The sequence below is a fragment of the Pipra filicauda genome, unplaced genomic scaffold (assembly GCF_003945595.2).
Source record: "Pipra filicauda isolate LSUMZ 115617 unplaced genomic scaffold, ASM394559v2 scaffold22_size4397567_pilon, whole genome shotgun sequence".
Lineage (NCBI taxonomy): Eukaryota > Metazoa > Chordata > Aves > Passeriformes > Pipridae > Pipra > Pipra filicauda.
Window position 1 is genome coordinate 1,817,497 of NW_024104343.1, and position 15,805 is coordinate 1,833,301.

Here is a 15,805-nt window from a genome sequence, read left to right on the forward strand (position 1 = left end):
TCATGACGTTCACATGGACCTACTCCTCAAGCCTGTCAAGGCCCCTCTGGATGGCATCCCTTCACTCTAGTAGATCAGCTGCACCACTCAGCTTGCCATCATCTGCAGACTTGCTGAGAGCGCACTTGATCCCTGTCTGTGACATTAATGAAGATATGAAATAGTATTGGTCCCAGTATGGACCTTTGAGGTGATGCCAAATTTATGCCCCAAAGAAGGCGTAGAGAGACTGCTCAGAGACAGAGTTTTCAGTCTATAAGCAGGAGGTATTTATTTTCACGGCCGGGAAGCGGCCAGGTCGCCCTGGACAAACCGCTTCCCCGAGGAACTTACAATTTGAGCTTTTATACACTTTTTGCTAAGCAATTACATCACATATTATGAATATTCATTACATTGCAACATCTACTTTTAATATTCATAACAGGCGGAGTTGAGGCGGAGTTAGAGGCGTGGTCTTCAATTTGGGGAGAACTTTGGTGGTCGTTCCGTTCTTCCTTCATCATGAACCTGCTGTCCTCACCATCATCCTCCTCTTAAACTTTTGAACCTTCCCTAATTTGGGTAGTTTCCTCGTGCATTTGGCAGGGATTTCCAGTGTCTGGCAGAAGTTCCTGATTTCTTGGCTTGTCCCTTTTCTTATCTCCCTTTGTTTTCTTCCATATGTCCTTTTTTGTGTGTGCTAGCATTTCTAGTTCTCTCCGTTCATGCCCATGTTCCCTCATGTCAAAGTGACCTGTATCCTAGTGGATTTATTGCCTCCACTGTTTCCTAATACTGAGCTCTATGTGCTTTGCTGAAAGCCTGCATTTGTGCTTAACTCTCTCTAATCCTTACATTGCTTTACTAAATTCACTTCTCAGGTGTTACCTGGCTTCATTCCCCCCTTTTCTAAAACTTACGAATTCTTTCGTCAAGTTCTAATTCTAAAGGGCGCTGATACGCTTTTACCATCGCCCAGATTATTTGGGTTCTTTTGACTATGGACTTTAACTTACACTACAGGCATATATTCATAAGGGTTAACAGGAGCATAGCCATGGTTATAATTAGCACTGGGTGTATCAGATAGTGAAAGACTTGTGTTGCTGTTGGGGAGTATCCTGTGAAGATATCCTGCCAGTGATGTTGACCTACTTGTGCGACTTTTGTCAGGATATTTTTATACTTTTGAATTATGCTCTACCTGCCACAACATGCGTTGAGTTGTTTGGTTCACTTTTTGAACTAGCTTCTCCACTTCAGGATGTATGATCATTTCTTTGAGAAGTTTAGTATCTATACCTATCTTTAGCTTGGGTATCTCATGATATAAAGTATACTCAGTTTCGATTAACTGTTGTGTAGTTATGGGAGCAGTGTAGTTAAAGTCACAACCTATGACTTTTGTGAAGTTGCATATGCAAAAGTTAGTATCGTTAGTCACTTCATGACAATTATCTATGGTAACATCATTGCAAGTGGTTCTAATGCAAGCGCATCCGTTCCCTATATAGAATACTTGTGATCGCGCTCCATTGTGCGGAAGCATTTCAAAAGTGCATACACTGTTTTCAGCATCTAAGCATAGGTCCTCAGCTTCTACAATGGCATTTTCGCAGATATAACCTAATTGTCCTTTAGGAATACATGCTTCTGTACTAATTGATTGCCACTTGTTCTTAGTACTATCATAATTTGCCCAAACGTTATGGTCCACAGGTTTGACAATGACATTCTGATGCATAGCTCCTAATGTTAAAACAGGAAATATAGCTCTTTCTTCTGCGGCACTAATAGTAAGGACATAGGTTTCAATGTGTTCCTGTTGTGGATCATAAGTAAAGTTAACTAGTTGCCACTGAGCCTGGTGGTCTTTTTCAAATCGTGTAGTGGAGCTATCTCTTAGTATTGTTTCTCTTATTTCTTGAGGCAGTATGCCTGACATTCCCTCTCTTAATATTCCTGCTGCTACTGATTGTATCCATTGTTGTGTCTGAACACACTGGATAGCAAGTGCAATTTCTTTGCTAATATCTCTAGTATAGTCAGCAATTTTAACAAAATCTTCAGCAGTGTGGTTGGCTACTAAGGTCATCAATCTGACTACCAATGATTGTGTCTCTGCTAAAGTTAGCATAGATGAGCTTAAAGCTTTCCCAAATTAGAAGTGACGGTACTTAACTTATTCACTAATACTTCTTGGTCTATAGTGTTTAATATGCCAAACCGCGTGCCAACCCATCCACTTATATCTCTTTGTGTTTGTTTGCGGTATGACCTAGTTGCTAACCAGGCATTCCAGCCTTTGAGGCTTTGCTGTATAAATGGTTGACAATCTTTCTGTAAATGTGTAATGTCTGTCTGAATGTTTATCTGTACTTTGTTCAGAGAATATGTAGGATCTAACAACAGCTTTAGTTCGTTCAATTGTCTTATTACTTGAGGCCCTATAAAGGTTAAATTATGTATCTTTTTACATTCTAAAGGTGGAGTGGTTTCACGAGACGGGCTCACAATTGAGTCTGTTGCTAGTCTAATGACTCACTTAAAGGTTCTACCAGTTACAATGCCTTGTTCACCAATGGGTTCAAGAATCTTGGCTTCCCTGCTACATGAAAACGACATCGATTGATCTAGTTTGAATATAATTTCACACTTTACTCTACCCCCTTCAATACTATCTCATTGACATGAGACTGGTCTTTTCCACTGAATCTAAACAATGGGCTCTTCATCTCTTACTTGGCTATAAGTGATTAAATTCTGTCTAGAGGCTTCTTGCCAAAATTCAATTGTCAATACTAGTTTATCTGTTTTTCCCATTAAAGCCTCGACCTCTCGGCACCCTACTTGAATTTGGTCCCTCTTTTGTGCTATGAAATGGGTTCCGCTATCCCATTAATCTATTGTATAGGGTTGATTGTTATGTAAAACGTAAATCTCAAAATCTGGGTTTTCCTCAGAGCGTGGTAGTGTGCATGCACTAGACTACAGCTCTTCTGGAGTAGGGTTTTGGGATAAAACAATACTTATCAAGAGTCCAATGGTCAGTGTTGAAAGGGTTTGGAAGGGAGTCGGATTCATGATGTTGGGTCTTCTTGCTTATCTTCCGGAGCTCTCTTGACTCGAGAATAGTGAATCCATGTAGGTCGCTCCTTGATCCTCACTGTGGTGAAGGTGGTCAGCAGCACTTGGAAAGGTTCCTCCCACTTGTCTTGTAGGGGTTTTCCTAAAAGATTCTTAACATACACTCAATCACCGGGGTTAAACGGATGCAGTTTACAGTTAGGTTGTTTGGGCTGGTGTTCTATTACTACCATGGCGTTTTTATCAAAATGTTTCCCTACAGCAATTACATAATCATATATATATTGATTACTTATTTGGTCTATAGCATCGCTATTCACAATTTGCATAGTATAAGGTCTACCATACAGAATTTTAAACGAGCTCAACTTTTCTTTTGATCAAGGTTTGACTCTCAATCTAATCAGAGCAATAGGCAAAGCTTGATACCATTGGAAGTTAGTTTCTTGGCATATTTTAGCAATTTGTTGTTTGATAAGATGATTCATCTTTTCTACTTGCCCACTGGCTTGTGGCCTGTAGGGCGTATGCAATTGCCATTTAATCTGCAATGCTTTGCTTATTGTTCTCACAACCTTCGCACAAAAATGTGAACCTCTGTCTGAAGAAATACTTCTTGGTACCCCAAACTATGGTATAATTTCATTTAGTAAGACTTTAGTTACTTCTCTTTGTTTGTCCTGCAGGGGAACGCTTCAGGCCACCCAGAAAATGTATCAGTTAGCACCAATAATACCGATACCCCCCTTTTCTTGGGAGTTCAGAGAAATCAATTTGCCATACTTCACCTGGGAATTTACCTCGATTTATTGCTCCTTAGTGTATCTTGGTCCCTGTGTTTGGGTTATTCTTCAGGCATTGTTTGCACTGGGATGTAACCTGTTTTATGGTAGTGAATAATTTTGGTCCTGCTATTCTAGTTTGTAAATACTGATAAAGTGGATCTAAACTCCAATGCACCTTCTCGTGTTCCGTTTTTACGAATTGCCACATTAATTTTTCTGGTATTATTAGCTGTCCTGTTTCCAATTGACCCCTTCCATTATCTAACAATTTGCTTTTGTTCTTTTGAATCCACCTACGGTCTGATTCCTGATAATCTGGTTGAAAGTTAGGATCTAGCTCTCTTGGTACTAAAGCTGTTACAGTCACTTCTTCGGTCCTTGCAGCAGCTAATTTAGCTTCTGCATCAGCTTTCCTATTTCCTATTTCTGGAACAGTGTTACCTTTCAGGTGTCCCTTGCAATGCATTATGGCCACTTGTGTTGGGAGTTGGACTACTTCTAACAATTGTAGAATTTCCTCTGCATGTTTGACTGTTTTCCCTTGAGCAGTTAGCAGTCCTCTTTCTTTCCAAATTGCTCCATGAGCATGCACGACGGAGAAGGCATATTTTGAATCTGTCCAAATATTAATCCGTATGCCTTCTGCCAATTCCAGAGCTCGGGTAAGAGCTATCAGTTCTGCCTTTTGGGCTGAGGTTCCTGCAGGTAAAGGATTTGATTCGATTACCTCTTCCGTTGTGGTTACTGCATAGCCTGCCATCCTTACTCCTTGCTTCACGAAGCTACTGCCGTCAGAGAACAAGTTGTCTGTATCTTCTTTGAGGTCTGGGTGGCTGGAGTAGACAGCTTCGATGGTCTCTAGACAGTCGTGTTCGATTGATTCTGCCGACATTCTTCCTTCTAGAAATGAGGCTGGATTCACAATGTTAGTGACTTGAATGGTTATATCATCTGACTCAGCTAGGATTGCTTGGTACTTTAGGAATCTGGAAGGCAACAGCCAATGACCACCTTTTTGTTCTAGTACAGCAGACACAGTGTGGGACACTAACACAGTCATTTTCTGGCCCATCGTAAGTTTTCTGGCCTCTTCTATGTTTATGATCACTGCGGCCACCGCTTTCAGACAGCTGGGCCATCCTTTGCTTACTTCATCCAACTGTTTGGAGAAATAAGCCACGGCTCTTTTGTGTGGTCCCAACTGTTGTGTCAAGACTCCTAAAGCCATTCCTTGCCATTCATGAGAGAACAGCTAAAATGGTTTTGTTACATCGGGCAGGCCCAAGGTTGGGGTTTTTATGAGTTCTTGTTTCAGTCTCTTAAAAGCTCCCTCTGCTTCGGGAGTCCAGACTAGGACACTCTTAGACTCTTTCAGCAAATCATACAGTGGTTTAACGAGTATCCCGTATTGATAAATCCATAAACGGCACCAACCTGTCATCCCTAGAAAGGCTCGTAGATCTCTCACCGTTTCGGGTTTAGGCATTTGGCAGATGGCTTCTTTTCTTGCTGTTCCTAGGGATCGTTGTCCTCTGGAAATTTCATATCCCAGGTACACTACTTTTTCTTGCACCAACTGCGCTTTCTATTGAGAGACTCGATATCTACTTAAACCCAGGAAATTCAACAGAGAAATAGTCCATTTAACACATTCTTCTTCTGTCCCAGTTGCTATTAGCAGATCATCTACATTAGAAGAGTACCATCTCTCTGTGGCCTTTGACCTTGAGGTAAAACTGTCCAGGTTAATTGAGTAACTCTCATTCTAAAAATTTCTCTATTATCAGTTTGATTCTCTTTCTTATCTTTTAGCTTCAGTGGGTATTGTTATAAAATCTATAATCTTCTATTTGTTTCTTAATTTTATGCTTAAGAGGTTTTAAAAAATAGGTTTTTTCTGGTTGGCCTGTCGCTCCCACAAATTTGTCACTTTTGGCATTAGTTCCTGATTCAAAACTAAAATATAACTCCTGTGTTGATTAAAAACTCTAATTCTTTTTCACTCTTAAACTTCCTATTTAATTTAGGACGGTCTCGTTTTCAGTGACTTATTTGCAAGCAATAGGAACACTGTTTTGACTTTATTCTGGTTTGTTGGGAAAGGAAACCTCCTCTTTCCTTTTCAGGGTAACCACGACTTCTGCCTCTAGTATTTATCTCCGGGAATCTTGAGCTTTGGGTTGCTACTGCTACCACTACAACTTTAACAACTTTCTCATCCTTTTTTTATTTTTTTTTTTTTTTTTTTTTTTTTTTTTCTTCTCTCTCTCTGTGGTTGTAATTTTCCAAGCTTCATTCATTACTGTCTCTAAATTTTCATCTGCAAGATGCTGGAGTTTTTGCAGCTTCTTTCTAATACCTGGGTTACTCTGTGCCATCAATACTACTAGTAATTGTTGTTTGCCTGCTTTTGACGCAGGATCTAAGGGTGTATATTTTCTCATGGCAGCTCTAAGTCTGTCTAAGAATTCCGAAGGCGTCTCATCTCGCCCTTGTCTAACATTATAAAGAGCTGCCCAGTTAATTATTTTGCTTTCTCTCCCTCCTTGTCCTTGGTTTTCTGTTCAGCAGTCCTGGTACAATATGAATAGCCAATCCCTTCCTCTTGATCGTTCTCTAAGCTTTCGGTATCTGTTTTATCTTTATGCTTTCTGTCTGCTTTTCTTTCATCCTTTCCTGGTTTCTGAGGGTTACTTTCTTCCCTATCTCTTTCTGACTTTTTGCAGGGTGCTCTCTTTCTCCTCCCTTCCTGATTCTAGCAGGCTACTTTCTTTACTTTGCTGGCAATTATGCACTTAGCTGGGATTTCTCAATCTGTCCCACCACGTCATACACAGAATATCTATCTATAATGTACTAGTTACTGCTGACAAATGTTAATCTTTCAAGGACAGATTCTCCCTGGACCTTTCAATTATTTGAGCATCAGTAATATACCAGTTGATCCAGGAGTTGTGTTCTTGAACTGGTTTCCAGTTGCAAATATTTTAAATCACTAGAGGTTGTACTCTAGTTCGTCTCTTCTCTAAATTGATTGTCTGATAAATTCTTTTACACTATCACAGCAAGCTCACACTTTTCCTAATTTACTTCACTGTCTTAAAATACCTTTTACTTTGTCTCAGCACTTCATACATACAACATCCAGCTGCTTTATCTGTTTCTAGCTCTGCAATCGCTTCACGGTGATGCTGCATCTCCAACACTCACACACACATTTGCACACTTTTAAGTTCTTTAAAGTTTTCTATTGAATTACCACTTAAGAGCAGAATCAAACAAACTACAATTTTAACACAGACCAGAACAGCTTGTAAAAAGCAGCATATAAAAATGAAACATTACGAAGAAATCACAGTACATTATCTCTAGCTACCGCATTCCAGGAATTCTTCAGTTGGACTAGAGGCTTCTCCGGGTCCTAGAGCCCCTTGTCTCAAGAAAATCAGAAGGAAACACTCTCAAATCTTGAGACAGCTTAGAAGGGAATGTTAAGGACCATTAGTCTCCCAAATCTTTAAGTCAGACGCAACTTTAAATGCATTACTGGACATTATTCCACACAAAACAGAAAGCGGACGAGAAAACACAAAGCAAAAGCACTTTGAAGAAACACATTACCAGACAATACACAAAAGCACAAAAGGTACATCACTTCTCATATAGAACTCTAAACATTTAGCAAAATAGTTGAGCAAAATAGTCTATGACACTCACAATATTTTACAAAATAGTCTATGATACACAAAAGGCAAACAAAACAATACAAATAACAATCAGAATGCCACAAGTAATAGAACCTCTCTTTTTTTTTTTTTTTTTTTTTTTTTTTTTTTTTTTTTTTTTTTTTTTTTTTTCTCTGCTGTGTTGGGACTTTAACCCTTTTCTGGCAGGCCTCTAACCTGCTCTCTTTGCAGGACTCTAACCTGCTCTCTTTGCAGGACTCTAACCTGCTCTCTTTGCAGGACTCTAACCTGCTGCTTTTAATACCTGGGACTCGAACCCAGTTTTTAGGGCTAATGCCGAGGCGTCCCTCCGGCTCCCTTTTGGGCGATAGCGTCCTATCCCCACCAATAAAGCGCTTTTACCTAAAATATAAAAGATCAAATACCTCTTAATTTGGAGCAGGAGGTTCTTGTCCACCGTTGCGCAGATCCAAGGGGTCTGGGAGACTCTACCGACAATAATTCAGTCGGGGGGCCCCGAGAGCGTCCCGGCCCCTTGGGTCCTGGCTCAGGAAGACCCCCCCGTCCTGCCGCGGTCGCCAAGATTGATGCCAAATTTATGCCCCAAAGAAGGCGTAGAGAGACTGCTCAGAGACAGAGTTTTCAGTCTATAAGCAGGAGGTATTTATTTTCACGGCCGGGAAGCGGCCAGGTCGCCCTGGACAAACCGCTTCCCCGAGGAACTTACAATTTGAGCTTTTATACACTTTTTGCTAAGCAATTACATCACATATTATGAATATTCATTACATTGCAACATCTACTTTTAATATTCATAACAGGCGGAGTTGAGGCGGAGTTAGAGGCGTGGTCTTCAATTTGGGGAGAACTTTGGTGGTCGTTCCGTTCTTCCTTCATCATGAACCTGCTGTCCTCACCATCATCCTCCTCTTAAACTTTTGAACCTTCCCTAATTTGGGTAGTTTCCTCGTGCATTTGGCAGGGATTTCCAGTGTCTGGCAGAAGTTCCTGATTTCTTGGCTTGTCCCTTTTCTTATCTCCCTTTGTTTTCTTCCATATGTCCTTTTTTTGTGTGTGCTAGCATTTCTAGTTCTCTCCGTTCATGCCCATGTTCCCTCATGTCAAAGTGACCTGTATCCTAGTGGATTTATTGCCTCCACTGTTTCCTAATACTGAGCTCTATGTGCTTTGCTGAAAGCCTGCATTTGTGCTTAACTCTCTCTAATCCTTACATTGCTTTACTAAATTCACTTCTCAGGTGTTACCTGGCTTCATGTTCTGGGCATACTGCAAGTTTATGTTCAGTTTTTCATCCACCATTATCACAAGTCTTTCCTTACATTGCTGCCCTTAATTCATTTATGCCCCAGTCTGTACTGTTACTGGGCATTGTCTCAACCCAAGGACCTTGTGCTTGGTCTTGTTGAACTTCATGACGTTCACATGGACCTACTCCTCAAGCCTGTCAAGGCCCCTCTGGATGGCATCCCTTCACTCTAGTAGATCAGCTGCACCACTCAGCTTGCCATCATCTGCAGACTTGCTGAGAGCGCACTTGATCCCTGTCTGTGACATTAATGAAGATATGAAATAGTATTGGTCCCAGTATGGACCTTTGAGGGACATGCTATATTAGTGGTTTCCACCTGGACATTGAGCCATTAATGATAACTCTTTGGACATGGCCATCTAGTCATTTCATTCCCATCTAACAGTCCACCAGTCAAACACACATCTCTCCAATTTATTGGCAAAATTGTTAATGGGGGTCATGCAAATGTTTTACAGGGGTTTATGTAGACGACATCTGAAGCTGTTCCTTTTTCCACTGATGCAGTTACTCCATCATAGAAGGCCACTTGATTGGTCAGGCATTTTTACTTGGCGAAGTCATGTTGTCTGTCTAATCAAATCCCTCTTCTCCATACATTTTGATGTGCCCTCAAGGAGGATTTGCTCCATGATCTTACTGGTCACAGAGGTGAGGCTGATTGATAGTTCTTATGGTCTTTTTTTTTTTTTCATTTTTAAAAATTGGGTATAATATTTCCCTTTACTGATTGGTATGACTTTTCATACAAGATTGAGAGTACCTTGGCAACTACATCTAACAATTTCCTCAGGACCCTGGCACGCATCTCATCAAGTCTCACAAAGTTATGTATATACAGATTCTTCAGGTGATCTCAAACCTGATCTTCTCCTACAATGGGAAAAAATATACCAACCTCCTTTATCTAATAAAAGTAGTCTTTTAGATTATACTTATCTTAAATATCATGTCTGTAGTCTTTCTTGGTCTTAATGCTTCTAAAATTTTATGCTATATAAAATTTGCCAAAAATTTGTAATTCTTAAATCAGGTGACCCTTAGGATCAAAGATATCTTTAGAGATTGCAGGCAGATGGGCTTCTAGTAGCGAATTTATTCAATGTAGTCTTACAAGCTGCAGTTCTGCTGTTTATTTAGGTTCAGACTGGAACGGTCCTAAGTGCTCCTACTTTATTAAACCCTTTAGCAGCTGCAAATGGTCTGATGTTTACCATAACATCACCTTTTTTACTGCTGGTGAATGTTACACCAAAAGAGGTGGCAATGGTGACTCCAGAAATTGCAATAAAAAGCAGCAGAAGTTCTATTAATGTATAACATGGTAAAGGAAACTAGATGTTCTCACTAAACTCATCTTCATGTTTTAAAATTTGAGGGAATCAACAACATTCAAAATCTGTGTGACAAGAGTAGAGAAAACATCAGAACAATAGAAGAGAAGGAGACTAGAGAAGGAAGCACGTGACATGCAGTTGCAAGTATCATGGATTTCTTTCATTCCTTAAAGAAAAAAGAGAGGGAGAGAGAGAGAAGATTTACCAGATGTAGTAAGATAACTTGAAAGTAAGAAAGTTTTTTCTAAATTGCAGCTTGTAAGACCCATTGACTAAATTCAGTGTCAGAAGCAGAGAATAGCATCACTCAAGAGCTCTTTTCCAGAGAGCATCCCTTTTCAAGAAAAGACTTAAACATGTGCTTAATGAGTTGAAAACAGATGCTTAAAGATAAATTTATGTGCATGCCTGAATCAGGGCCTACAAAATCATAGGCAACAGGCTGGAAATATAAGCTGTTGAAATCCTGTCCTTTCCATCTGCATGTGGAAATACTTGTTGTCAAATGTTCCATACTAGTGATATGGGATATTTATCTGCATGCTGAGAAACATAGCTATGCAAAAAAAATTCATTCTTACAGATAACACATACGTCAAATTTTGGTTTTTTTTTCTTCTTCAAAGATATCCAAGAGCAATTTAAGAAATTAAAATACATTCCATATGATTTTTTTCTCAGTGATTAAATTTGATCTGTAAATTGCAACAACATTTTGACATGCAGACGCACAGTTATTACTTTGGTGACAAAGTTCATAAAATATGTAGAACTCTTCTCTATCTTGGCTGAATAGAAAAAAAATGGCAGGAAAAGATCTACAAAAATATTGTAAGTAGCACAAAGACTACTACATCTTATTTTTAAAAGAATTTGCAGGAATACTCATGTTACCTTTCAGATATTTTCAGGAAATTCTTTAAATATAAAAGAAATTCATTAGGTTTCCACCCACCTGATTTTGTAGGTAAACACATAAGTCCCTTTAGTACTCTTTACATTTTCTCTAGGATTAATGTATTAACAATGACAGTGCATTTCTTGTCATCATGCTTCTACTAAGTGTACTTTATTAACAAAGGAATCTAGATTTAATAAAGGCATATCAGGTGCATCTTCATTATAAGAGCCACATATCAAGTCTGTCTACTTCGTTTTTTTTCTAATTTTAATGTTAAAGGACCCTTGACCTTTTGTGTTACATACACACAATATCTGCACGGTGAAGTCATAACCCTCTGTAGTATTTCATTATGTCCATGTCATATCTTGTGGAATAATTCAAACTATCTTTGTTCTAGTTGATATCCCTCCTTATCTGAGTATTCTGAAAAAAAAATCCTTGCCATTTCCCTGAAATCTACATGTAAAAGTAACTCAGAGGAATCCCATTTATTATCTATTAAAAGCAATAGGGAGTTTTTGTCACTGCATTTGCCTTTTAAGAGTATTTCCCACTATGTCTTACATTACACTTATGCACTTATGATCTTAAATCTTTGTCACATCTCTGTGAACTCAGCTATTTCTCTTAGAGCAGAAAATTACTAATGATTTACTTAAACTGGAGACATCAGTCTTTTTCTCTTCACAATTAGTTAGATCCAGAGAGATTAAAATGATTTCTTTTCCTTCTATTGTGTTCTTCCACAGGTTTCTCATTCTCTGTATTTCCTGCCTTCTCTCTACTTATTTGAGCAAGATGACACAGAGACTTTTACAGAAATACAAAGTGCCTGAGAGAAGCCATTCTGTTATTTGAAGGAGGTCTGGTATTGTCTGACCTATGAGCTCGCTATTGGACTTTGAGACTATCTCAGGTAATGCTATTGTTCACTGAAGCAGATCCAGCTCTTGCAAATTACTAGTTGTCATATGTTTTCTCTTTCCTTTCAAGGACTGCTTCACAGGCTAAATGTCTACTAATGAAAAGAAGAGGATAGTCTGCATTTAATAAATCTATTTTATAGCAAAACACACTGGGATCATGTGATTTGTAGGCTTACCATTTATTTGTGCAGAATAATAATACCATGTGACCAAACACACAGGTATAAAAAAACTACAGTTCTTATATAAGAGAAGGGGCAAAAGAGAAATTCTCCTTCTGTTACAGGGGAGGGCTGGGAACTTAGTGTAGGGCAAATATAGTAAGTTGCTTATTTTTGACTTTTTTTAAAACACCTTCTGTTCAAAGACAGGCAGTGTTTCTTCATGGCTTGTAATAAAACAGGAGAGAACTTGTCATAAATCAAGGCTATGCAGCAGACTTGGTGAGGCAGCAAGACAAAGAAGAGCGGGCAGTGAGGTTACCATGTGAAAAGTAAATAAGGACGCACTGTACACTATCTCTTTTTTTTCTTTAAAAATTCTTATTAGCTTGCTACAATTTTTCTTTACCTGCCTTCCAAGAGGGGTTCTACTGCCTCTGTATTACATGGTTTATAGTCCAGTAAGGCCATGCTGAGTTTCATCAGTGCTATCAAACTAAACTTTATCTATTATAAATGCATATCTGAGAGACATAATATCTTTCCATTGTATATCACACAAATACACATCAGATTATAACATAAAGACATAGATTTATAAATACATAAATAATTAATTTAGATGTAATTATATGTTATATTATTATGTTTATATATATGAAATGCAAAAAAACAGGTACACATATACATGCGCACACACATGCATATACATTCCTTAATTTTTATGTAAATTAGGACACGTGTGCTTTTATTATGCATCCACATACCACAAAGTGTCCCTTTAGTAGAGCAAAGAACAAATAAAACAAAATATTAAGGGTTTTGTCCCATGAATCACATAATCTCTCCCTAGAAGCTCTCAGTGACTCAAGCTCTGTTGATGTAGAATTAAGCTCCCACCATGTACCACAGTTGAACTCCAGTTTTTATTTTCACTCTGTCTTCTTTCAGTTTCTGCACCTGAGGGAAAGTGCAGATTTCATGCTGTTCTTAGCAGTAAAACACCAGGAAATAAAATTACAAGATCAGTTTGTTCAGGTTTGATAAGTGTTAGATAATATATTGCAACCATCATTATTCTATATTTAAGAGGAAGACATCAATTATATTAAAAAATTTCCCCTGGTGTGATAAAGGCATTTCATGACAGCAATTAAGTTAATCTCCTACAGCAGTGAGGTTCTGTGCTATAGTAAATCCCACATGAGAATGACCATAAGACTCCATCTCATGCAATTTTGTGTCTTGAAGGTAGCCCATGTGGTTCCCTAGTGAATCATAGGGTTTGTTAGAATACTTAGTAAAAGCAGAAGTGGAAGCTGAACCAAGCACAGCTGTGTTGAAGATACGAAGGAAACAACAAACAAAACTGACATAGAGATACCCACAACTTACCAGAGGATTCGGGTTTACAATTGCATATGCCAGTCATCACCCAGGTTCATGAAAATGGCCCAGATTTATCCCTCTAATCATAAATCCTTACCTTAGGGTAACAAATTGCACCTATTTGGCAATACACAAGGGTATCTAACCACTCATTTTCTGTGTTATGTCTTTCCCATACTTCCAATTGCCTATGCCTCATCCCTATCTTTTACTCTTCTAGTGTGTAAGGGGTTAAATAGGTTCTTAAAACTGAGATGAAGCTGAGAGCTGAGATGTATGTTCATCTCATTAGAAGCAGGAGCTCAATTTAGGATTTCCAGTGGCAACACATAGGGGTCTCACTTGGTCAAGGCGAATCCCTTTCTCTTGACAAATCATAATGGAAATTTAAGAAACCTACCTTCATCACATGCAAGTATTCTCCAGTAAGAACCTACAGCTACAGCTGAATTCTCTCCTACTTTACAGCTTAATTTAGCTATCTGAACATGGGCATCTAGCCATTTGAATGATTTCAAATTAGCCTGATTGTCCTCCAGTTGCCAGTCCAGAAAGGTGTGTATCTCCTGAAGAACTTATAACCATTTTCATGTGTGGACCTTCTGGATCTCATGTGTTGTCCAGACAAAAAACACCATCCTAGTGAAATCTGAACTTCCCATTTGCCCCTTAAAGGAGAACATACTCTCATTAAAATGATAGAGGAAGGTAGATAATGTCAATTGTAGGTATTTTATTAAAAAGAAATATGAAGAAAACAGAAAGAAAATTAAAAGTAAAAAAGTCTGATGCATGCATCAGAACAATTCTTCTGTTATGCCCTTTGGAGTCAGTAGCCTGTTCTTGCTGGGAGTGAGGTGAGGAAGAATGGCAATGCCCTTGCTAAGGATGAAGGCTATGTTGCACAACCATGTCTCCAATGCCTTTCTGTTCCCTTAATACAGCTGTTTGGCAACAGCTGTATTCAGGCATCCAGAGAACTGTCTTCTCAGCAGTAGTGGTAACAGTGGGATTTATGGTGTCAGTGATGACAGCTGGCCCTCTGCATCTGCATGCCCTAGACAGAGGGCTGAAGGAAGTTAGAGGGACCCCAATGTTTCATACTAAGGTTTTACAAATGTCACACTGACAGGCCTTAAGCAATGTAGCTGGAGATTACCTGCATGATGAATATTCCATTGGAAGAAAATGATCTGGAATTTGCCATCTTATAATTTCTTGAGGTAGCACTGAAGAATTCCTGCGTGTCCTAGTAATTCAACTGAAGAAATATATCTGTATGTTTTATTATTTATACAGAGAAAAATATCCCTTGATTTAAAAATGAATTAACAATTCATACAATCTGTGGTTTTTGGTGAATGTGCATCCATTGTATTTGGCAGCAAAGAAGGTGAAAGAGTCATAAATCTACAGAAGCAAGGATGACTTAGTTTGGATGATAAGTCTGTTTAACTCTCCAGATGTTTAGCTTTCTTGTAGGTGTTACCATATCTCAGTTTCTTTAAACATTTTATTTTCCCTTAATTGGCCTTTTTTTTTCTTACTATCCTTAATATCCTGTTTTACTGTACTTTACTGTTCCTTTCGCTAGCCTTTTTTTCATGCATAGTGTAATTCTACCTTACCAAAATCCTTCTCTTGAGGAATACATATGGTGCCAGTACTCGGTGTGGAGCTGCAGTGCCAGCTGCAGGTTGAGTTCTGGGTAGTGGGAGCCCAAGGCAAGAGGTCAAGAACTGCCAGCCCCTTACATAACAAAGGGCTCAGGAATCTGTGGCTCCAGTCAGGTGACCAGACACTCAGAGTCACAGTAGGAGCTTAGGATTCAGAAGGAAGAGCAGAGACTTTGGCGTGCTTGGGCTGTGGGGGTATAAAAGCCTGGGGTGTCCTTTGTTCGGGGTCACTGGAGGCACCAGCTCAGGTTGTTTCTGTGTTACTGCGCTGTGAATGAATGGCTTTGTGGAACAAGATGTCTGAGATTCTGCCATGGGAAACCTGGCAAAGTCTGGGGTGGTGCAAGTGTGACTGCCAGAGCACCTTCTGATTGGTCAGACTAGAAAGTTTCCTTAACATCTTCTTTGAGGTTTTCCTTTGTGCATTTAAGAAAAGCCTAAAATGAAGGAATTCACATATTTCCTGCTAACTTAATGATATATAGGTGTGAAAACTCGCTCTTATCCATGATCTAAGAGTGAAAGTAATTGAGCTCCTTCTC

At 39.1% G+C, this 15,805-nt stretch overlaps 1 protein-coding gene across 1 annotated transcript; it reads right to left on the minus strand.

Moving 5' to 3' along the window:
* Positions 1-245: 245 nt before the first annotated feature.
* Positions 246-5,088, minus strand: LOC120323299. Its single transcript, XM_039381549.1, has one exon. It carries the CDS (start codon positions 5,080-5,082, stop codon positions 3,886-3,888), a length of 1,197 nt encoding a protein of 398 aa, XP_039237483.1. The 5' UTR covers positions 5,083-5,088; the 3' UTR covers positions 246-3,885.
* Between the last annotated feature and the right edge of the window lie 10,717 nt (positions 5,089-15,805).